At 40.6% G+C, this 24,147-nt stretch overlaps 1 protein-coding gene across 4 annotated transcripts in view; it reads left to right on the top strand.

Moving 5' to 3' along the window:
• Positions 1–24,147, top strand: part of PDGFD (platelet derived growth factor D) — a 144,183-nt gene that overhangs the window by 69,805 nt on the left and 50,231 nt on the right. Inside the window, exons 2-4 of one of the 4 annotated variants that reach the window (XM_082277508.1) lie at positions 12,129–12,315; positions 16,079–16,259; positions 16,927–16,968. In XM_082277508.1, the coding sequence (XP_082133634.1) occupies positions 12,129–12,315; positions 16,079–16,259; positions 16,927–16,968 (410 nt within the window). Of the gene's footprint in view, positions 1–12,110; positions 12,316–16,078; positions 16,260–16,926; positions 16,969–24,147 lie in introns of all 4 variants that reach the window. The other 3 variants (XM_082277507.1, XM_082277510.1, XM_082277509.1) reach the window with 3 other exon arrangements.

The raw sequence follows: 24,147 nt of genomic DNA, 5'->3' as shown, positions 1-24,147 counted from the left end.
ATTACTTAAAGGCTGCATTGAAGAAACAAATTGTCCATTGAGATGGGTTTAGTGGGGCATTTGTTTTGTTCTTGACAGAATGGTTCTCTGCATCCATTAAAAAGTAGGAACAAAAAAGAAAAGCCTTTTATTTAAAGCTTTATGTATGAAATAACCAAGTAAATGTGTATGTGGCTAGACTTGAATTGGCAGGTAGGGGACCACCAGTCCCTTAATTAAAGTGAATGAATCAGGGAAGACTCTCAGCCTTTACCGTGCAGCTGTGTAGCAGACAAACCTTCAGTCGGTGGGAACCTGGGGTTCTGCTGGGTTTTCAGGGTTTCCTGTGGCATTTTGGGGAATGCCACCACCTTCTGCCAGTGCATGCAAGGCAGGACTCACTATGCTGCTCCTGGGCAGAGAGGGAGAGAGAGAGAGAGAGGGAGGGAGGGAGGAAGGAAGAAAGAGAGGGAGGATTGCCTTCTCCTTGGCAAATATTTGCTGCACAAATCTTGGTAGTGTTTGCATATGTCAGTGTGGGCTTAAAAAATGCATACAGACCTGTAATTGGGAGAAAGAGCATGGATGTGGGCAGCCTGTGCCATTGCATACTCCATCCTGTTCATAGCCCGTGATGCAGCGAGAGCGATGGCTCTGAAACGGTGCCCCACGTTTTGTGCAGTGAAAGGGCAAGGACTGGGCTGGCAAATCTGCTGTGTGGAAAGGAGGTGGCATGAAATGTCTCACTGTGATTCCACCAGTGCTCCGGCAGCCTCTCTGAGCTGGTATCTGCTCCCTTCCCCTACCGCTGTAGCCAAGGCCAGCATCTCAGTGGTCCTTGCAGCTGCCCAGGGCAGCTGTGAGCAGAGAGGATAAATAGCCAGTCATGGAGTGTATCAGTGTCCATAACCGCTCATGAGGTTTACCAAGCAGGAATTTTGTTTTAGTAACAAATCAGAAGTGAAGGTCTGAGAAGGATGGAGCTGATGTGAGGTGGGGAACACCACGAAAATGCAAAAAAATTAACAACTTTAAGTAAAGTAAATAAATACAGAGGCCAGCAAATGATAGGTAGTAGTGCTACTTAGAGTACTTACACTGCTCACAACTGATTTTAGTAACACACAGTAAAGCTATCATTTACCAAAGTTGTCAGTTACTTATAATTTTTACCAGATGATATTTAAGGTCATAGTTGTGGTATTTTCTTATTTACAGTCTAAACTATAAAAAGATCCAGAACATTTCACCCCAGGGAATCCAAAATTGGTTGCTGCCGTTCCTTCTGACAGAGTAATCTAGAGTGTCTGCTGCTAAGTAGGACTTCTGAAGTCTCTAAATCAAGAAAGGTATAAAATTTTATCCTTTGATGGACTATTCTTCCATGTCTTCCATAGAAATAAGACTGAGATAAACTAAGCAGGAATAAATGAAGCAGGTTGGAAGTGCAAACAACAAAAAGGTCTCTGGAATTCTTGCCAGTAAATAGAAATGAGAAAAATACAATTTTGACACCAAATTTGTCATTAATTCAACTTTCATATATGTTCTGCAAGATGGATTTTTTTCTTTCTTGTGTCAAACACATGAACTAAAACATTTTTCTGACATTGTCTCTTCCATTGTTATAAGTAGAGATGTTTTTTGTCTTACTGGACTGTAATCCTAGATGCCAAAAAATATGCAAAGACAATTGAGTAAAAGTCACTTGTTTGGGTAGTCCAGAAAGTGACAAGGTAGCCATCTGTGTTTCAAGCATTAGTGTGGAAAATAGTTTTCCTAGGAAATGGTGCAGTATGTCCCTGTCTCCCTTCAGTAGCTCTGATACAGAGTGTTCGTGAAATTAAATGATGTGAGAGTACTGTATTTATTGGACTTTCTCACCCTTTTTATCTCAGTGACATAAGCTTCTTATCTGACTCCTCTTTGGCCAAACAGCTGCTTGGAGCTGTGTTTAATAGTCAACACACAGCTGTGCCCTCTGAGCAGACAGGACCTCAGCACATTCTGTTCACCCAGATGTGCAGCATCAGTATCAGCACAGAACTGGGGTGAGGCAGGAGTAAAATAGTCCCCTTTGTCCAAAACAGATGGAGGTTAGACCTTTTCACCTGCAGGCTGCAGGGCTTGGTGGCCTAGCGTTGATCTCTTGGGTTCCACATGCTCTTAGGGACCTACTCTGGTTATGCCTCAGCCAAGCAGCCAAGTCCTCCCTGCTGTCCAGCCACATGAGTACCACCACTGAGTGCATCTCTCCTTTTTTGCAATGCAATCTACATCAGGAAGTGTAAAGCAGAACCTGAGATTGCTCCCTTAAATCCTCTGCCATGATATCTACAGGCATTTGTCCTCAACTTTAGGCTTTCAGCAATGTGGGGGCAAACTGGGTTTGATTGGTTCACCATTTTCTCTGGAAGCTTTAATGTGAGGGGGTGCTGATGGTGTCTGCTGGTTAATCTTAAGTCATCTCACATGTCTTCTGAAAGTTGGAGGAGTGAAATGTGCCTCTTTGTGTTCCTGCTGGTGAAATCTGTAGCCAAAGCTGGATGAATTTTTCATTGTAACTGCTCAATTCTTTTTTTTTTTAGTCAAACATTTCACTGAATCCACAGTCAAAGGACAACTTTGAAGTTTGGCTTTGTCTCCAGCGCAATTGCACGGGGGACTCCAGATTTCTGTTTAAAAGTGAGAGTTCATTGAAGGTCCATGAAAGTGAAGGATTGTTTAATTACATCATGATTTTCCAACAGTATACTCAGCCCTGCTCAGAACATAAAGATACATAATGTCTGCTCCCCGTGGAGTCTTAGCGAAGGCCTGGTTATCATTGCCTCCACACAGGTTTCAGTGTGTTTTCATCTGCCCACACGATATCTTGTGCCTCGAACTTAACAAACCTTAGAGTAGGTTAGGCTCTTCCCTTTTTTAACAACATCCCCCCGTACAACCTAGAAGGAATGTTTCCAGTCGCTTCCTCTTGGTAACAAGCCAAACAGCTGTTTTTCCAGAAAGGGCTTGGGAAGCTGAGGTGTGTAAATCAAACCTTTGGAACCAGCTCCATTTCCAGTTTTGGTTTTGGCTTATGGTGGTCAGGATGTGTCTGTACTGGCATGAGAGATGGTTGTGCCTATGGCACAACAGCTCCTGAGCTTGTGGGCTGTGGTGATACATGCCAGTATCATCTTCCTGGCTGCTGGTCCCTATATATTGGCAGTGAAGGAGCTCTCCTGCACTTTATCCACATGTAGTTTTGTTCCTAGGTGAAGGACTAAGGAAATGTCTAGATGGTCCTTTGGTGCAGGATCATAACAATAAAAGAAGGCCACAGCCAAGAACTTTATGTGCCTGGAAACTTCGTTGAATTGCAGTATCCATCCACATGACAGCTCTGCAGCGTTCTGATGCCAGACCTCCAGAGGAAATCCTAAGCACTTACAGGAAAGATCCCCCGCACTTCAAGTTCTCAGTACTTTCAGTGTGCATGACTTAAATTACTTTCCAGACTGGGAATTTTGTTTCGCAACACGGGTTTTATGTAAATGATGTAAAGCCACCCCTGTGGCCCAGCTCATGCTTTGCCTTCATGCCGGGAAAAGATCTCAGTATCTTCTGCCCTTTTGCACCAGTGCTGTGGTTTTCAGCAGAAGAAAACTGAGGCATGGGAGCAAAAAGGGGGCCATGGCATGGTCTGCTCTGGTCTAAACTGTCAGAGACTCATGACAAAGTACCTTGGAGTAGAAAGTAGAAAAGCTTCTGGGTCTTTACTCCTTTGGCTAAATCTTGAGTCCTGGTCCTTGTGCCAAGAATTTCTTCTGCATTTTACCTCCATCCATTCCTTGGAAAATGGACAAGCCATCTTTGAAGCAGCATTCAGAACCCATCCATCCCCTGAGAGGAGACAGAAGTGATCTGAATTCTCTGAAGCAAATAGAAGAATCACAACACAGGCTCCTGTTTCCTTGGAGGAGATTAAGCTGTGTCCTGATATTGACTGGAATAGAGTTCATTTTTTAGCTGTTAGGCTACTGCATAAAAAGGAACAGACTACCAATAATCATATTTTAATACAATGAGATCTGCCTTTTTTAAAAAAGATTTAGGTAATTTTAAGCTATTAGATATTTAGTGCACCGGCCTTAGAGGAACTGAAATATCCCCATAAGCATTTATCTTTGCGCAGTTGGTTGATATATGGACTCTAAGAGACAAAAAACATGCCCATGACAAACACAGTCCAAGCAAAGGATGTCTGTTGGAATACTATTGCCAGATTTTCCATTATAAGAAGCGACCTTTCACTCCATTTCAGAGATTTCAGATCTCCAGTGCTGACATAGAGGATAAGGAAATTCACATCACAAGAGAAAATGGCTTTGATTTGTCTTTTGAAACAGATCTTCTTTTACTGCCTAATGTTCCAACATGTGACCCCCACTCTAATTGCCTATCTGCTACAATATGTTCAACATGAGAAGCCTTTTCCCTTTTGACTGAATTTTCTTTTTCCTTCTGCTAACATTTTTCTTTCTATAAGGAAATTCCATGTCTTTTTCAGACTTAGAAGTGCTTGAGTGAAACAGTTTCTAAAACAATATCTTAAAAAAATTTACCTTTTAAGTTTTGAGCTATGCCAGACTTACGAGGCAAAAAGTCCTTGCTTGGTAGTAAAAAATTGAAAAATAATGAAAGGAAAACAGAAAAGGAATAAATTTTCATTGCACCAGGAGAATTAGAAGGAAGCTTCCCATAAAAGATTACTTTCTTGAAGCCACTGCCTCAACAGGAAGATTCTGAGTGTCTAAGTCCACAATGTGCTATTTCTTTGCAAAACGGTATGAGCCAATATCCAGTGTTGCTATTTGTGTTTAATAGCAATTGTGTCTCTACTTGGCATCATCTTGTCCAAGGCACTACACAAGTTTTATGTACCAGCTTTCTTCCAAAGACGTTGGCACTCACTGCAAACATCTGCTTCAGTTATCATGTTTCTCTTAAGCTCTTTGCAGCACCAGGAGAATCATTTCCCTCTGTATTTTTTTCTCACGGTTTCTCAAGGTTTTATGTGTTTTTATGCTCATGATCATGGGGATATATGCATTAGTCTTACTGCACATCATTAGAGCTACATATTCTTGATATCCACATTTTCCTCTTTCATACTTAATTATGAAATCCCAAGAACAAAATACATTCAGTTTGCTGTTGGTTTAAGAGTCCAACAGAGAGATGCACTGCAACACTAACACCCATGATGAAAGAACTAGCAGCTGAAAAAGTGTTTTAGATGTTGACCTTACACATGTTACTTTTCTAAAGACACTTTTGATTTACTATAAGATATTCAGTATGTTCTTCTGTGTAGAAGAAAATCTCTATCAAGCACTCAAATAAAAGCAAATAATATAAGTCACTGCTAAAAGCAAACATCACTGAGTGTGGTATCTTTGAAAAAATAATTAAGGAATTTTTTTCTCAGTATTCATCTGTGGAAGACTGAGCAAGGCCCCCACCAAAGTGGGCAAAAGGAGAGTTACAGCCTTCACCCCACCAAAATGGAGTCCCACCTGTTCTTCATTTCAGGACTGTTTTTTAGTTCTGTATGCAAAGTGCAGTTATGACGGTGACCACTTCACAGGGAAAATAGTATTATTAAATGTAAATAAAATCATGCTTCTTATAGTGAGAAACATAGAGACAGGCCGTCTCTTTGAATGATGTGCCTGGACTTCCTTATCAATTGCTCATTTAATATTCTCATAAGTGGTCTTTGCTGAGGTCATGTTCAACCACAGATTGACCAAGATAGTGGGGTTGCTCTGCACAGAACCACAGGCAGACTACTAACCATTATGTTATCAAATGGATGATGGCTCTGAATTGAATTTTAGATGTCTGGAGTGTTTTCATTCTTTGATGCCTTCTATTCTGGTGTTGTGCACTGGCTAATTTTGCTTACTTCGAGTACAGCTCAATTTTTTGTTTCTTTGGTAAATCCTCTTTGGATATATTCTTCTAGCAATGATCTGCACACAGCTCAGGGACTTGGAGGGAGCTGATTGCTTGTGAGGTCTGAATTTTGCTGAGATCATCTTTTGATATTGTCTCTGTGACAGAACAGGTCGTGCTTTAGATATGAACTCTGATGTTGCCTGGAGTATCTTTCATGCTCCTGATAAAAAGAAGAGGCGTGTTGATAAGAGAAGGAGAAGGTACCTGGAGCTTCTTCTTTGAAGTCCAGTGGCAAACCAATGAAACTGATAGTTTTTCATCAACTCCAGTGGGATTTAGGTTCACTTTTTAATTGCTCATCTGCTGAGTGGTAAGTAACACATGAGGTGGTGTTAAAATGCTGTTCTTTTTTTTTTGGGTCTTGATCCAGCAAACTCCTTAAGTATGAGCTCAACTATAAGTTTGTTGTGTCCTTGAAATAAATGGGGTTATTGAAGTTGTATAAAGCTGAAAGCAACTTGAAGTGATGTTTTAGATGGATCCATTATCCCAATATACTCCTAAATATGCATCCTTATACCAGATTGGCTGTTTCTCAGTTTAATGCTTCCACAAGAGACAATTTGCAACTTTTAGCCTGGCTGGGATTGTGCTGTGCCCGTTTCATCACTGACCATCTCAGTTCTTTCCCTCCCTTGGTTTGCCTTCTTGGAGTACTGCTGGTGAATTGTGGTGGGAGCAGAGCTGACTTAGGTGTGTTAGGCCTCTGTTGTTAAAAGGGCAGAGATGTCTAGGACTGGTACTACCACATGGTATTATATTCTGCATTAGAGAGCAGAAGTGTGATGTTGTGTTCACTGTCGAGGATTTATTTTATTGTTTATGTCAACTTAAACAAACCCACAAAAAATAAAAAATGCAAATCCAGAAAACCTCCATTTTTAACAAGGAAAATGACCTTACAGTTTTACATCTTCCCAACAAGATGTGACCAGCTATGGAATATGATATTTTGACAATGAACTCTGTCATCTTTTCATCTGATTTACACAGAACTTTATGGATAACAAGTAAAGTTTCTGCTTATTGCAGGAGGGTGGGGTATGAAAAAAAAAGCCAGTGAGTGTCTGAACAGGCTGCCATAAATACAGCTCACTTGGCATGCCTGTCCCCGAGATGAACTGATTTGTGGTCTGGATTCAAAAGTGTTTTACTGTTCTTTGCTTCTCTGTGGATTCAGCTATTTAGATCAGGCTAATTTTCAACTGGAGGAACTGAAGAGCTATTATTCTCCCTGAAGGTTATCTCATTTGTTTAAAAACTGGTGGCAAACCACTGACTGCTGTATTTTTTTTTTTTTTTTGAAGACAACAGCCATGGGGGTGGAGAGTTATATCTGGAAAACTCCCACATGCAAAATCCCAAGGTCCTTTCCTGAAATAACAAATACTTTCACAAATAGTAAAATGAACTTCACCATGGTTCTCAGAAACTCTCTCCTCAGCTGTACCAGAGGATGAGCTCATCAGATTACACTCCATGGCATTTCAGAGGGTGTATTTCTTGTCATAAAACATGTCAGAGTGTGGTATTTTTTCAGCCTTTACCACTGTATCAGTGTTGGTTAGACAACTTCCCCAAGGGGAAGAAAGACAGAAGCAAACTTACGCACAACACCTTAGGAAGTGAAGCAGAAATTCCAGAAACCTTAAGTGAAACTAAGTATTCCATATTGTTGGTTAGGTCCTCAGACAAGGTTATTTTCTGAATTCTTCTTCTTTCTAAAGGAGGTGACACTTACAGACTCTCCTTGCTGGATATATCCTAGAACAGATGTCAGATTAGCTATTATCAGGTAGAAATTGCCTTTTGAGTTGGCTGGGGTTCTTTTTGTATTATTATGACTATTGTTTTAGTGAAGGAATTCATTTTCTGTTGAATGATGATGATGATGATGCAATCAGACTTCTGTCTGTAGTAATACACATGTCATGACTAGGAGGAGTAGCTTTAAGAGGAAAGTGTTGATACTCTGCTAAAGCTCCAAAGGAAGTGCAGGCATCCAGAGAAAACACAGGATGAGATTTGTGTTTCTGATTGTTGCTGTTCGTGTAGCATGGCGTAGCTGGGAAAGGGAAACATTAGGTGTGCTGGGCACCTGTGGTGGGGACAGTTTTGAGACAAGCACATTTTCCTGAATATTGAACTGTACCTCCCAGTTCCCACTCTGACACCCAGCTGCACTCCTTGCAGGGGTACAAAGGCAAGCACTTCGGAAAATGCAGCTGCCTTGAGCACTTAAATGGGTGCTCCTCTAATTTGGACAGCTGGACTATCACATATGCCAATATGTTTAAAATTAGTGGTTGCAAAAGAATTAAGAGAAAAAAAGAGAGATTAGTTCAGATAAATAAAATACAGAACAAGCTGCTTCCCAATTAGCTCAGAGTCTCTACAGGGAATTGCCTCACAAAAAGGATGTCTTCTAGATTCCTTCCCACTCATCTTCCTTATGAGATAGTTTTTCTCCCCCGGTGCAAGGATGTGTTTGTGCCTCCTGCCATCTAGAATATCTTCTTCCTTCTGTGTATGGTCTAAATGGCCTTTTTGTCTTATGACTTAACACCTGCTTTTATTCCTTGTGAAATGATTTTATATGCTTTTTAGTAAATGTGACAGGCAGTGCATTATGCACTGTCATGTTTTATTTACTCCCATGAAGCGTTATGGAATACAGTTAGAATGTGACATTGAGGACACTGTGTAGTGCTGCACTGTGTTGTGTTGCAGCATGGGACAGTTCAGTGCCTTGAAAGATGCACTGTCTCTCCCTTTGCCTGTATCTTTTATTAAGTGTTTTTTATCCTGACTTTCCCCTTGCCTAATGTGTAATTTCCATGAGTTCCCCCAGTGTATCTGATGAGGACAATGCTTGTCTGCTTGGAAAGGTCTTATTTTAGTCTCATAGCTTTGGTGATACAAAAAGTGCGGGAGTTGCTCGCATCTCCTCAAGCTGTTTCCCAGATGCCTGATGATTCACAAGGAGCCAACCTCTCGAGAGTGAGTCTGGATTGACTGTGTTCTATCTAAGACTGATTACACTGTGAAATCCCAATGAAAATCCCCTTAGAAGATTCTAGTGTGTTTGATTCCAGAGCTGGCTACACCACTTCAGGTTGTAATTTAGTGCATGGTGAGGGAGGTGAGAGGGAATCAGGCTGTTTCCGAGCTCCAGAAGAGTCTGCTCCAGTGTCAGGGGAAGGCTCCAAGTAGCTTTAGATTTCATCCCATGTAGGCTATAGAAACAGTACATATGGTCATTCTCATCAAACATACTTTCTTCCTTTGTGGAACAAACTTTTCCTCAGAGTGCAATATTTGAATATCTCTTATTTTACTATCGTGAGCATTTTCTCCCCATGCTTCTCTCCAGCCTTTCCTCTGAAATGACTTTATAACTGCTGCATTTACCATGATACAAATAACAAGTCACTGTGCTTTGATTTTTAAGCTTCATGACACATGCAGCTCTATTGCTCCATGTACCTGTTCAACTTGGATACTGCAGAGCTGTGCCAGCCATGACATTTCAGCCCTGGTCTTGGTCAGGTGTGATTGACTTGCAGGCGGAGCACCATGGTCTGTGGGATTCAGAGTTGAAGTTAAATGAAAAGCCATGACAGACCCTCTTCTTGGTGTACAAGAGCGCAGGTAGTGTTCATTCTCAGCTGGTGTGCTGTGTAAAGTGCACAGATGTTTTGTTTGGGGGTGTATGTATGAGCACATTTAAGAGATACTGTCCCCAGAACTCTAATTTCAGCAGCTGACGACACCAGGGTAAAGCCTGTGCTAGAACTGCCTGGGAAAAGGAAACTTTTCCCTCAGAATCATGAACCAGATTGAACCACACAGTGAAATGCATGGTGACAGAGGGAAAATGGCAACAGTTTGCTGTCCAAGAAAGAAGAGTAAAGGACTCTCAGGCACAGGAGGAGTTTTGGCATGTTTTACTGCAGTAACTTTTGTTCTGACTTAGGGAATGGTTGTTTCCACTAGAATTTGTTATCATCAAGTCTGTTTTATTTTTATCCCTTTTCTTGGAAATTTTGGATAAAGTCCTGTGAAATATCTTGTCCTCTTGGTGTACTGGGTGTTTTCAGAGTCCAAAGGTCCTCAGCATTTCAGTAAGAGCTCAGTAGTGTTGGCTGGACATTTTGTTTCATTCCAGATTAGGGGAAAAAAACCCCCACAGATGTCTTTTTTCCCCTTTTTTTAGAATAAAAGCAAATACAAAACAGACTTCAGCATAGATGTCCCTGATGAAAATCGCAACAAAACTAATAGGTGGGTGGTCTTTATTTTTACCAAATTGGTACTTTTCCAATGCAAATTGTTTGGTCAAAGCAGAACAAAACAAAATTGGCTAGTTCTGTACTTTGTGAGGTAGGGCTTTATTTGCTTTGAAAAGGTGACTCAGGGTGTGAAAGCATCTTAGAAAGATGTCACAATTAGATCTGTGGAGATAGTTTTATAGGAAACATGGACTTTTGTCTTCTGAGTTTCGGCTTGTTTGGAAGCTAGAATTACTTCCCTGTCAGAAGAGTACAATGAACTGTTGTTAGACAACCATGCTTTGCTTACAGCTGTGTGCAGGGAGGTATTTACAGCCAGGAAGCAGTGAAAAGTAACCTGAAAAATAGATGTGCTAATCATGAAGTTTGTACCATTGGTCTGGATTCCTGTTTTTAATGAGGATTCATAAAACAAGTATATTTATTTTATATAAAGAGCTTAGAAAACTTCAGTCACATGTTAGATTTTATTTTCAGAGTGAAGACTTAGATTAGTGTGTGTGACAGATGGCTGATGCTGGTTGGTTTGGTTTCATGTTTCCAGTGTTCACAGAATGGCTTGAAGGAGATATTTTTCCCTCATTTATTCTTCCTCAGTAGCCAAATTCAGGAGAAGGCACCAGTTTTCTATTTCTATTGCTTGCAGTGGAACTGGAGGTTGACCTGGCATTCAGCAGAGTGATGTTCAGTTTAAGATAAAGACACCAGAGTTGGGTGTTTACATGAAAACAAGTGTCCAAATTCATGTTGATCCCCAAACATTACATGGGGAGGGAGCACAGGTAGCTGTCCCACAGGTGGAGGCTCGGAGGTGTGTGTCTTGACTGGGAACTGAAACCTGCCGTGATCTCCATGTTGCCTTGGAGCTTCTAATCCTCAACATTTCCCCATACTAAAGCTGTTAATGCACGGAAGAGTGGTTGTTTGCAGTTCTTTGATGCAAACTGACCCGAATTCCAGTGTCAGAAACAGCTGGGCCATGCAAGTGTATGGTGCAACTGAGAAGACATTTTGACTTTTAGAGAGCTGGGTCTTGCCAAAGTTCCTGTAATCCTTGGAGCCAGGGATTTACAGCAGCAGAGGCTTTACCTCAGTATAAGTAAACTTTAGGAACAATTGAATATTTGCTCAGGCAGAAGCTGTGGAATTTTAATTAAGTAAAGACTTGGCTATTTGTCTTGAAATTACTGAGTAGGATGATTGGTGGGACAGAATCTGGCCTCAGTTACATCGGTATAAGCATGGAGTATCTGTTTGTGTTAATGGACGATAGGCAGCAAATGCTTCACACCGTATAAATAAAATCAAAACGTGACCTGACACGTGTTTCTGGGAGGAAATACTTAAACACAGTAAAGATATTTAAATTCACCCATACTCACTTTCCTGCAGCCCTTCATTGCTGCTTTTGTTCAGAGGGCATTGCTCCCCAGAGCACAAAATTTGGGAAGCAGGGCTATTTACCTTTTTTATTTCAGTCTGTCTTACTTCATTGTTCTCAAGCTTGCAGCTTTTATTAAAGTTTAATTCTCTTTTAAAACCAAAGTGGTGAGAAGGAAATTATATACTCAATATAAATGTAAAAATAATGATACATTTCTTATAAAATAAAGAGTCTATATACTTGAGTTCTGGTGTTCTTACTGTTTAATAGGGGATTGAATTAAGAGAAAATACACTGTACTTCCTATTTAATAATAATTGCTCCTAGACCCAACTTTTTATAGACTTGAAATGCAAATAATTGTGCTGTATTATAAACTGTTGTGTTTTTTGCCTTCCTGTAACTGGAACAACATACTAATTTCTACAAGTTGTGACTACTAACAGAGAGCAATCACCTCACAGACTTGTACCGAAAAGAAGAGACCATCAGCGTGGCAGGGAATGGCTGCATCCACAGTCCTCGCTTCCCCAGCAGCTACCCCAGGAACCTCCTGCTGACGTGGCGGCTCCACTCCCCAGAGAGCACCAGGATCCAGCTGGCTTTTGATAATCAGTTTGGACTGGAGGAACCTGAAAATGAGATCTGCAGGTGAGTAGCAAGTGGAAGTTTGCAAAGGGCTCCTTAAGACCTCATTTGAGTTCACTGGCATGAGACTGCAGGGCAAAACCAGGGCATCTCTGGCTGGGTCTAGGATGTCCTTGCAAAGAGGACAGACCTTTAAGGGGCCCTCCCAGCTGAAATTTATCATTGAGTTTATAAATAAACTGAGCTTTCCTGGACCTGAAGCAGTTTTCTCAGGTTTTAGTCCTTCTATAGCGTTTTAAGCACACGGTACTTGTATGCTCAAATCCAGCTATCTGACAACACAGGTACTACTTTAATAGGATTTTGTCCTCTATCACTGCTGTCATGTTTCAGCCAGGCAAGAAACATCTTTTTCAGTAGGTGGAAGGCTCTAGGAGGTTTGAGTGAGTAGGTAAGCATTTATATTGGGGTGAGAGGGACAGATAAAAATGCATTGAGAAATATAATTATGTTCAAAGTACTTGCTTGTCTTTATTGCTACTCTTCACTGCTACAGTTCCTTTTAAAACTATTGAATATAGGTCCACAAACATCAGTGTGCTAGTGCATGCTGATATATATAAATCTGTTTAAGCATGCTCTGCTATATCCCAGTTACTTTGGTTCCCCTTTTAAGCAAAAGTGACCTTAAGCTCAGCTGATCTGACTGATTAACCTAGGTGGATAAACTGCTTTGCATTAGTAGAGTACAGAGGTGAATCTTGCCAACACTCACTAAAACAGTATAAATCCATGTGTTTATATTTCTTTTTTTCAGCTCTCTATTCTGTGGGAGAAAACAGGCTCCCATGCCCTCCAAAAGGCAGATTGCTGTGATGCTACTTATATAAAATGCTCAAGTCTCAGCCTCCAATTCTGCCTGATCATGTTGTTACTTACACCTTATCTGTGCAGAGAACTGGGTTGTTAGTGTTTCTGCACACCCAGCCTCTTCTTATCTTATCTTTGTCAATTAATTTGTGTTTGTAGGGTTTGGCATCTCTGCAGGCATCTTACAGGGTGGACTTTTTTTCCTTTATTTTTCTTTGTTAAATTTTCTGCATTACTGACAGAGAGAACGGTTCCTGCAGGTTTGTTTTCCATGTAGTAATAAAAGAATGCAGCCTAAAACTGGCTCTCCTTCCCTACTCTTTGGCAGGTCTGCTCTGCTCTGGTGATGTCGGTCCAAGATCAGCAGCAGAGTCAGTAACAACAGTATCCTCCCAGTACCCCAAATGCTTTCCCAGATTCAGAGCCTAATGCACACAGAAGCAGCCTGTTAATATTTACATAGTGGATAAACTGTAGCTGACCTTAAAGCATCACAACTTTGAAACAGAGGGCTAATTTACTGTGGAAAAAAGATGAAGTATTCACTGTCAAAAGCCATGAAAGGTGGTGGCACAGTGAGGGAAAGTCAAGCTGTTACTGGCATTATGTGCTTGGAGAACATCTTGGAAGACAGGCTGCCTGCTTTTTCCAGAGCAGCTAATTTAGAATGCAGGGAAAAGCAAAGACCTTCCATCATCCATAGTGTCTATAGAAGCTGGAGAAATACCACATCCTTTTCTGCCATAAAGCTTTCCCTAGAATTTCTGGAAGACCTTTATTTGGGTAGTATTATTTCCAGAGTGAGGAAGTTTTTGGTCAGATAGCTTGTGATAGCTTTAAATCTGCTAAGTACTGTGTGCAGTTAGATTTTTTGCTAATCCTCAATATATTTTTCAAAACTAGATCCTTTCTGCAACTTCAGTCCCTGACAATCCCTGCAGTGCTGCTTTAGAGAGACAGCCAGGACTGTTTTAATTGAAATGAATGCCGAGAGCTGAGCATATGCTTGAAGGCTGGGCATACTGAACAAGTAATTCAGGACCTCTGCACCTTACCTTGCTTTTGTATTTGCTTTTGACCTTAAGTTTTTTCTCCAGAAAATTCCTAGTGTTTTCTTTCGATTTTTCATTAATGCTAATTATTGTAATTTGCATACTATTAAGACTGAACTGATTGAAATTCATTCAGGCTGAGGAATGAAAAGGTATATTTTAGCAGAGCTATATTTCTTCACAGCTTCTGAAGAAGGAGAGGAAATATTCAAGGTCTTACAGAATGTTCTAGAAGTGCTGTTAGCATTTCCACAGATTCTTGATAAGAGATGATTCTGAGAAGCAATTAAATTACCCAGCTTCTGAGGCTCCTTGGATGCACAGAAGCAACTGAGAATACACCTACTTCCATGATCATTGCAGCAAAACCTCTGCTGTTGAAAGAGATACAAGCCCATCTCAAAAGTCCATGGATTTTCCCTGGTTTTGCTAGTTAGTGTGGCTTCTGGCTTCCAAAAGTGGGGAGGCCAGTCAGGACAGCTTTCACCAAAGCTTACAAGGTTATCTTCTGCTGAACAACCCCTTGTGTTGCAATAGGCGTTCAGTTTTGTGCTGCCCGGGGGGTTGGAATGGATTATTGGGAGCTCTGCTGGGTACTACATCTGTTACCTCCAGGGACTGGGAGCTGGGGATAGTGGAGAGAGATTGAGACAAGTTTACCCTTGCCTGGAGCTAAATTTTGGTGTGTTACAAAGAAATAATATTTCAGCAGAGTTCGGGCAGGTTTAAGTGATTCGGTCACGGTGGATCTGTTATTTTCTGTTCTGTGCAGTTTGGGGCTGGTGAATATAAAAGCACCAGGGTCGATATTCTCAAACCACATAGTACTTATGGGTTTTTTCTCGTGGGCTCTCAGCAGAAAAAGAAAAGCAGGTCTGTTATTTACAGAGCTATTCAGCTCCCACAACTGGGTAAGGAGGAGGGTACTTGGCCCACAGACCTGGGGGTGGGAAGCAGTGCATTGCTAGCAAGAATCACTTAACAGTCCTGAACTCCATCTTTGGAGGGAGCAGATGCTTTGATAATAGAAAACATTCCTGATAAAGATCTCCAGAGTTTTAAAGCTTAACTGTACTGTGAGGATGGCACTCAACCTGCCCCTCTTGTAATCACCTCTGCCTCTCTGGCTGCAATGTGTGGGGCCTAATTCTGGCTCCAAAGATATTGAGAGACATTTTGTCATAGATTTAGTAAGATCAGAACTGTATTCTCTGTCCTCTTTACTCTCCAGCTTAATAACTGTACTCCGCACTGCAGCACACAGAGCGGCTGCATACTTTCCTGCTTGAAAGCTAGACATAAATCTTTCCAAACCAACTACAGGAGCAATGTGACACCTACAAGGAAGGTCCTAAAAAGCACCTTTCAGTAGCATGCACTGCCCTGTGTCCCTCCAGCATCCCCCTTTGCTCCTGGCACAGTGGCTGCCCCGCTCTAGCCCTCCTACTGACACAGCAGGCGGGAGCCTGTGGCTGCTGCTGCAGGGAGCTGGGCAACCACCAGAAAGTGCACAAGTGCTTGCAGCTGCTCAGGTTGGGCAGCCTGCCTTAAATAATATTTTATCAGGTCTCTAAATTATTTACCCACCACATGAAACGCAATGTGTATGCTTACTGTATACTAAGCACATGCAAGTGCCTCTTACTGCAATTTTAATGTGGTAGCAAATACTGTCATGTTCCAGAAGCACAGAAATCAGTCATTTGAGCACTCAGGCAGTAGTTTGCAGCTTAGTTTATTTTGTGCCACGTGACTGTGTCCACCATTTGTAATATTTAGTCTGATGTTTTGGAGTAGAGAACAGGGAACAGTTGTCTTTGTGTCTCCAGCTGTGCTCCTGTAAATTTGCAAGCACCCTCTGTAACCAAAGTTAGCAAAAACTAATTCTTCATACTCTTTTTAAGGTATGACTTTGTGGAAGTGGAAGATGTATCAGAGACCAGCACGGTTATTCGAGGACGGTGGTGCGGACACAAGGAAGTACCTCCAAGAATAACATCAAGAACAAATCACATAAAGATAACCTTCAAATCTGATGACTACTTTGTGGCTAAACCTGGATTCAAGATATGTTACTCTCTTGTGGTAAGTCTCCTAGGGATAATAGGGGTGAGAGACAGATTACAGTGTAAAAGAGCATCAGTTCTTGAAGACTGGATGGTGTAGCTAACCGTGGTATCAAAACACTAAATGATTGAAAGTAATTTTATTCCAGCAACTGCATTAATGCAGATCAAAGTACTTTTGACATCATGTCATTAAATATAAAATAAAGTCAAGTTCAGTTCAAGATTTACTCTAATAACATGTTTCAGAAGCACTAACACTTTCTATGCTGAAACTGCACTGCCACTGCCTTGAGAGATGCTGCAGAAATAGCAAAGAAATGGCTGCCCTGTGAACCTATTTTTCATGTTAATTCGAGGTCAAATGAAAATACCTTGAGGGGTTATGGCTGTGATTCTCAGATAAAGAGTAGTTTATTCTGCATGCAATAAAATTCTGCATGCAAGACAATGTGCAGGCTCAGACTGTATTTTTAACCAGATGTCAACATACCTCTGTATATGCAGAAGCATTAGCAGTGTATCATGTACTGTTTCAACGAGATGAAAACCTCCTCTTTTTTTGTTGTTTTTATTTTGGTTTTGTTTTTAGGGAGCAGGAATGCTCAGTACTCTTAAGTAGATTTTGATACAAATATGTATTCCTTTATATTGTCCTGATTAATATTATAATGCTTTTGGTGCAGTGTAGCTCGAAAGAGGCAGATTTTGCAAACACTCAGGAAATGGTAAGCATTAATTTATTATACTGTCATAATTTTGTTTTCCTATCCATCACACTTCTTGCTCCCTTTTTATTCAATCCACTGTCCTTTAACAAGAATAAGAAAACCTGGAATAGCAATAATGTTGTAACAGGAAAGAGTCACTGTTTGAGTCATTTCACTTCCATCTCTTGGCTTTGCATGCATGTATGCCTTTGTATGCTAAAAAGAGTTCATAAACAGCACATTCTCAAGACAGAGCAAAACTATAAAGATTTTGCTCCCTTGCATTTAAATTGTTAGGCTTCTAGTGGAATAAGGCATTAAATTGTAAGTACATCCTGAGCTCTAATTTGAAGGTAATCTACTAAAACTCAAATTCAGGCAGAACAGTCTATGAAAGACCACTGGGCATAAAAAATGAGACAGTGAAGCATCAGCCTTTCTTTATACTGTTTGTATTTCAGCACAGTCACAGAAACACTGCTGAATTTAGCATGTTTTATTCCAAAGAACATAAAGATAGGCAGATAGTATTAGACTTTTCAAAAAGGAATGTTATCACTCATAGGACACAGGACTCTGCACTAAAAAGCTCAGGAAAGGCTGCTGTATTTATCACATTTCAAAACTATGAGTAAACAGAGAATTTGCAATCTAGAAAATCTATTTACAAGAGTAATCTCTAAGTACACCTCTGAATGAAATACTTCTTTACTTCAGAGAAGAGCCCTGTACAGGTTATTGGTGGTATTTGTGAGATGGGGGATGATTTGTACTTAGCTGGTTTTCAGATTCCAAACTGTCCAACCTAAAACTGCAGGGTTAATACTGTGCAGAGTCAGCCCTTATGCCATAGTCCCCACAGTTGCCTAGAGCACAGTTCATAGTTGTGCTGAACACTGCTGACCCCTGAAGGTTGGACTCAGTGTGTTTCTAGTCAGTAAACCAGGGAGCATTAATGAAGCGTGCAAAAACATATGGTATTGTGTATGAGATGAAATGAAGGACCTTTACACTGCCTTTTTTCCTTCCCTTCGTAACCTTCTCCAACAAAGGGCTACTTCTGGGGCCTTTCTTGGAACATGGTGCACAAGATACATGCAAATCTCTTAATTCCCTTGCTTTTTCTTATGTTTGGAGTTTGGATCTGCATGGTAGTTGTTTATTTGTATACCAGACTGAAAATTTTCCAGAGAAAATAAAGCAAGTGATTTGGAATTTATTGATCAGCTCCATCTCCTGTGCATCATGCCAGAATGACTGGGGGAATTTCTCACTGTTACTCACACAGCCAAGCAGCCTTGCAGCCTGACTCCTCGGCTTCTCGTTTATAAATCTTCAAGGAAGTCAGTGAAGTTCACTACATTTGATGCAGATCAAGCTTTTACTTAGTTCAGCACTCTACATGAAGCACAAATAATGCACCACAGAGCTTAGCAGAAACATCCTTCATTATCTTTGTGTACTTGCGGTTTTTGTATTAACTTCACATTTCAGTACCATTTAGAGAAACAAAAGGGGATTATTTTTCTGGAGAATAATTGAAGTAGATTTGTGTCACTTGTAGCACATTTGCCCTTCTGAAACAAGGTATAGATAGTAAACAACCCATGTCGGATGAAAGGGTTCAATGGGATTAAAACTCAGACTGATTCTGGAAAATTAGACCAAAAAGATACAAGGATGGTCTTTAACAGTATAAGGTTGAAAACTATACATATACATGTGAATATTTAGCTGTCCCAATATAAGATAAGGGACCAGGGACAGGGGAGAAAAATCGGTGAAATAAAGTCTGACCATCTAGTTACAGCATTTAGCAACTTCGGCTTGCCAAGGCTGTCGCCCTCCACCTTCTTCCTCCTTCTCTTCCCACATCCGCTGTGTCTTGGCACCTCTGCCTCTGCTCTCCCCTCTGTGGGTCTGAGGGACTCGGAAAGCTGGAGGGGGAGCAGTGATGGTGGTCGTGAAGGCACGGGACAAGTCCAGCATGCTTGTGGCCAGCTGCCTGTCCCAGATCTGCTCTTCTCTCACAAAGTTATAGCACTCCCTGGAGTGGGAGCTCCAGGGTGGACCTGACTCCAGGAGTTTGTTAGTGAGTCAAGTGTGTCCTGCTTTCCTCTGCTGACCTCAAGTTGCCTAGGAGTCAAAAGTGTCCTAACCTCTCCGGAAAAAGTCCCTCCTCCTCTGTGCTGGTTCAGGAGGAGGTCGGTATGCACAGTTGGGGTCTGGTCTCTGCACTTGACACTTCACATTCAAAGCCCCCAGTTGTAACTGTGCAGTTTGTTGGCTTAGTCTGGGTATCTGCATAGTAAATTGTTTCCCTCAAACCTCTTTAAAAATTGCCTTTTCTTTTAAGCTTCACAGATCTGTAGAGCAAAAACGGTCTGGAGCAAGACCTAGATAGCTATTATGCATGAGCCTCATTTGATTGCAAATTTGGTTGAAATTCCTTCCTATCATTATCACTTAAAGCCATTATTTCTTGGTACTTTTTTCATGCTTTTCTTGATTGAGTTGCCGTAGAAACATTAAATTGTATTATAGAAGGCACTGAGGTATTCTAGTATTTTTTTGTGGTTGTTATATTATTTTTTACTCTAAGGACATAATTACTCACAACAGTGTAGAAATACATGAAACAAAGGATGATAAATAATCATTTCATATATTCCCCTTTTTCCTTCTGAAGTTTTTCCAATGTCATAATTCTGGAAGGGAGTGTTAACAAGATTGGATCCCATGTTTTACAACTTCATTTGCATGGGCATTTAGTGAAATCATCTAGGAACTCATTCAGGAACATGTTTCAACAATAAAGGTGAATGTTTTGAATTAAAATTCTCAACTCTTCACCTAATTCCATTTTAATGAGACAGATAGAAAATGTTGGATTCCATTTGCTAATTACAAACATTATTTTAAGTTTATTGTAAAAGGCACTTATTTATTATACATTTATAACAGTAAATTGCTATTGCTTTACTGATTATTCAGTTAATCCTAAATGAAATCCATATTTTGGAACTTTTGACTAAAATCATTATTGGGAACAAAGGCTACCAAAAAGCTAGGAACATATGTATATGCACTTTTATAAACATGCATATATATATAAAGATATAAGGTTTCATATATGTCTTTTAACATACATACACATACACGTGGTATTAAACAGGAGAACATAAGAGCATTTGTTCCAAGATGTCAAAATATGTATCAATGTGTTAAATCCAAAATAATTTTGCCTTGTTTACAATGAAGCTTTTTGGATGAGGGAGCCATAAAGAAAATGGAATGGAATGGAGGAGGGAGGAATTTTGAGTTTGGATCCATATTTGGAATTTTACAGGAAAATAGTTTTCTGCTCAACACCCTGTATATAGGTCACCACTCATATGATCAAAAAGAGACCATTAGTCACAAACAGGGGTAAGACACCACAATAAAATGCAATTACTTTCTCATGCAAAGAATATTGACCAGTCAAAGTTTGCTCAAATTCTAGGCTTAAACTGTTTGATACTTGCCTGTTAAGTTCAGAAGAGAACAAACAAAATTGGAAGACCAATCAGAAAATGAAAATGGGAAAAATATGAATCTGATCCTGATACTTGCACTCACTGCTATCACTCTGAATTAAGCGACTGGTACCCTGTATTTTACTAGACTTGTCTGCGCAAGTAGTGCAGCAGCAGGCTTAAGGGGTTTTTTAAATAAGTCAATAAATAAATGCTCTTAAGAGTTAACAGGATCACAAAAAGATTCACCAGTGGGAATACAGATTCATAAATATCATACGGAATGATTAATTCTAAGCTGAAGCCAGTCTGGAAGCTGCATCAGTCTGCTGCTGTGCTTCTGGTTTAGCTTGTCACTTCTTTCACTGAATGGATAGATAATTCATTTATATATCCGGGACAAAATATTCTGCCTAAAACTCCATGTCATATATCTCATGTGACACCAGGAGTGATAATAGTGCATCTATACTTTCCTTTCTAGTATATAACCCACAGAAGGAATCCAGTAAATTGCTGGGAGTACATAAGGAAAGGAATGGGGTGGAGTGGTATGTCTTGGTTAATAAAGGGGTGGAACATGAAATAGATCTCATGATGAAGAAAGAAGAAATTAATCAGGGACCTTTTATCAGTTCTTCTGCTTTCTGTGATTTCAGTTTTGATTGCCTGTCTATGCTAGACAGCAAAGATTTTTTTATAAATACAGCCCATGTGCAAAACGGGTAATGATGAACCTTCTATTTTCTTAAGTTCTGACAGAAAACTATTTTCTGTTTTGCTCAAGGCATACTATCCTCATAAAATTATCTGCCAGAGGCTTATCTTTCAGGAGAGAAGTAATTAGGTCCTAGCTTCTAATTAGATAAAACCTGCTCAAAATCTTTAACATTACTTCTCCAACTTCACATAAGCAGGGAATTCAGGAGATTATCTATGCACAATTTTTTTTTTTTTTTTTTTTTACTTTGAAAGGTGTTAAAAATTTTAAACAGCAACATAAAATGACAGCACGTTAAAAAGAGATGGTACACCTCGGTGCATCTTGAGACATGGAGTATCTCAGAGTAATTTTATATGGAAAGGAGGAATGCTTTCCATTTAATAAGGGGTGCCTGAGAATCCAGCAATCCTCAAGCTTCTGCTCAATTCACAGGACCTAACCTGTCCTTCAGCAAAGTTTGAGGAAGAAAAGAAGATGGTGTGTTAGACAAGCAAAGCAGTGTGGTAAGGCAGGCACATTTTGGTTCTCCCAGCACTCAGAGCAGAACAAAAGATAGTGAAGGATACAAAAAAAGTGAAAGTGGGAGTCAGCTTGGCAATAAGGAAAGGGTGTTCTTGGGTTTAGAAGGCACGTCTGGATGGTCAGTTTCACAGGCAGCATTGGCTGCTGCAGGGGCAGCCAAAGTTTCTAATTAAAAGATTCACTCCTACATTTGCATCAAACCAGGAGCTTTTTCTCCCTTCAGCATCCTGTCACACTTTCCAAAACCCTAAATGTTTACTGCCTAACTCCTAAGTCTTGTCCACCCAATCTCTTTTCCTCCAGGGTGAGAAAACTTGCAGATTTTCAAGTCTGAGATGCACCAGCTGAAGGCAGCATATGAGTCACAGGAAGCCTGAGGGCTGCAGCCAGAGCAGCCAAACCTGACGTGACCCAGATCTTCACAGTCAGTTGTCCCAGACTGCATCGTCCCCCACTGTTCCCTAGACTCTGGTCTTAACGTAGTCCTTCTCTTGGCAGGTCTCTTCTGAAGGTCTGAGGCCCCTTCCATGTTTGCTCTTGTCTCAGACACAAAGATTGGCCCCAATCCTTCTGCTATGTGACTGTCCAAATTTTAAACTTCATTAGGAGTTTCCCTGTCTTTTGTCTTAATTTCAAAAGCCATTCAAAATTCAGAGATTTCAGGGAGAAGAGGAATCACCTATCAGCTTAGCATTAGAGGATGCTGCAAGTGCTAGAGGGAAGGACTAATATAGGGTCATCCAGGAATGGCAACGAAACAGTGGCAGTAGCAAAGACAAAGGAGGACAGTTAAGTGTAGTCCAAGATCAGAAATAAAGGTTTTTGTGGGTAAGGCAAACACACATAAGTAGAAGAGTCAAGTCCACAGAGAGAGAGAAGGCAGCAGAAACACCAAAATATCATGGTCAGAGAGGCAGGTGAAGCCCCAGACAAGCAAATATTCTTGAAAGTGAAAGGGAAAATTACAAAACCGAAGGACGGAGAGGCTGTGACTAACAATATCAAACTTGGCAAGCACATCATGATAGAAGGAGCCTTCCCTCTCTACTAGGAAGGCATCCACATGTCAATTGTTTGTTACAGTCACGAGTGCAGTTTCAGTTGGACTCAAGAGGGTGAATGGCAATAAGGAAACATTTTTAGCAAGGTAATGAAGGGAAAGAATGATCTGTGTAAACGAGAAGAGTCATGGCAGCCTGGTTAGGAAGGAAAAGAGGAAAATGAATGGGAGATTTTAAAGAGGCAGTGGACTTGAAATAAGAAAAACTGTGTCCAGGAAAGGAGGGCGGGCAGGTATGGATCAGGTAGAAAGCAAGACAAAAGTAAGACCATTTCACTAGATCAGCCTCTTTTGGCAAAACCTCTGACTGTGAACTTGAGGACTGGATTTGAATATATTTCAAAAGTGAAAAGAGTCAACTGGGAACATGACTGAGGAATTGAGTTATGGCCAGGGAAATACAGACCTTCTTGCAAGGAAGATACCAGAACCAGAAGCAGTGGGACCATTTAAGCACACAGAAGCTCCTGGAAGCTGTCAGACTTCAACTGATAAAACAATTGTTTTAATCAGAAAGGAAAATAGACCTTAATACCTATGTTTTCTCAGCTGCAAGCATGTGTGCCTGGCAGTTTTGTTGTTTGAACAGCATGAGGGAGAACTGGCCATTTGCTCTGCTCTGTCCTTGATTTGTTGACAGCTCAGTTAAAGTGTGGCTTCTTTGCAGGATGTTGTCATCGATCTGTCTTAACATAACAGCTGTTATGTTGTTAATGTCCAATTCCTGCTGAAAATGCTGCATCTTAACCCCAGCCATGTGCTATACACTGGATGAGAATTCACCAAACTCGTGGCATTGGCCAAGGGCAAGGAAATGCAGCACTTTACACCTTCAAAGGATTGTACAAATACAAGTGTGTTATTTTCAAATCCAGTATCCTGTCTCAAATAATTGATACTAACAAGACTTAGAGGCATTGTTCATTTAGGACAGCTTTAGATTTTGAAGGACTGCATTTCCTGCAGTCAGAACTTACCTGTTTAAAGAATTCCTGAGGAAATTAGTGACCCAGAGGAAATTTCCACTTTTCCAAGATAAGTTAGATGTACAAAAGACACCAACAGGAAAAGGAAAAGATCATCATGTGCAGTACAAGAGGGCTACTTATCCATGTTAGAAAAAAAAAATCAGAGGCTCAAAAGCCTCATTCAGTATGAACATGATTTCTTGCAAAATACAGCAGAAGCAAACTTGAAGATGCAAATTCCAGGAAGCACACAATCATATTAGCAATGGGATCACAGCATGTAAGAGTAGCTGGTAAGAGCCACAGGGATGTTGCAGTTGTTGGGAAGTGTGTAACACTGGCAGAGTAGTGACTTCAGTGTTTTAACTGAATGAAGGGAGCCACGGTATCATAGCAACTGGCCAT

The sequence above is a fragment of the Coloeus monedula genome, assembly GCF_965178545.1.
Source record: "Coloeus monedula genome assembly, chromosome: 3".
NCBI lineage: Eukaryota > Metazoa > Chordata > Aves > Passeriformes > Corvidae > Coloeus > Coloeus monedula.
Note: the sequence above shows the minus strand (reverse complement) of the source record. Positions and strands in the feature narration are given on the sequence as shown.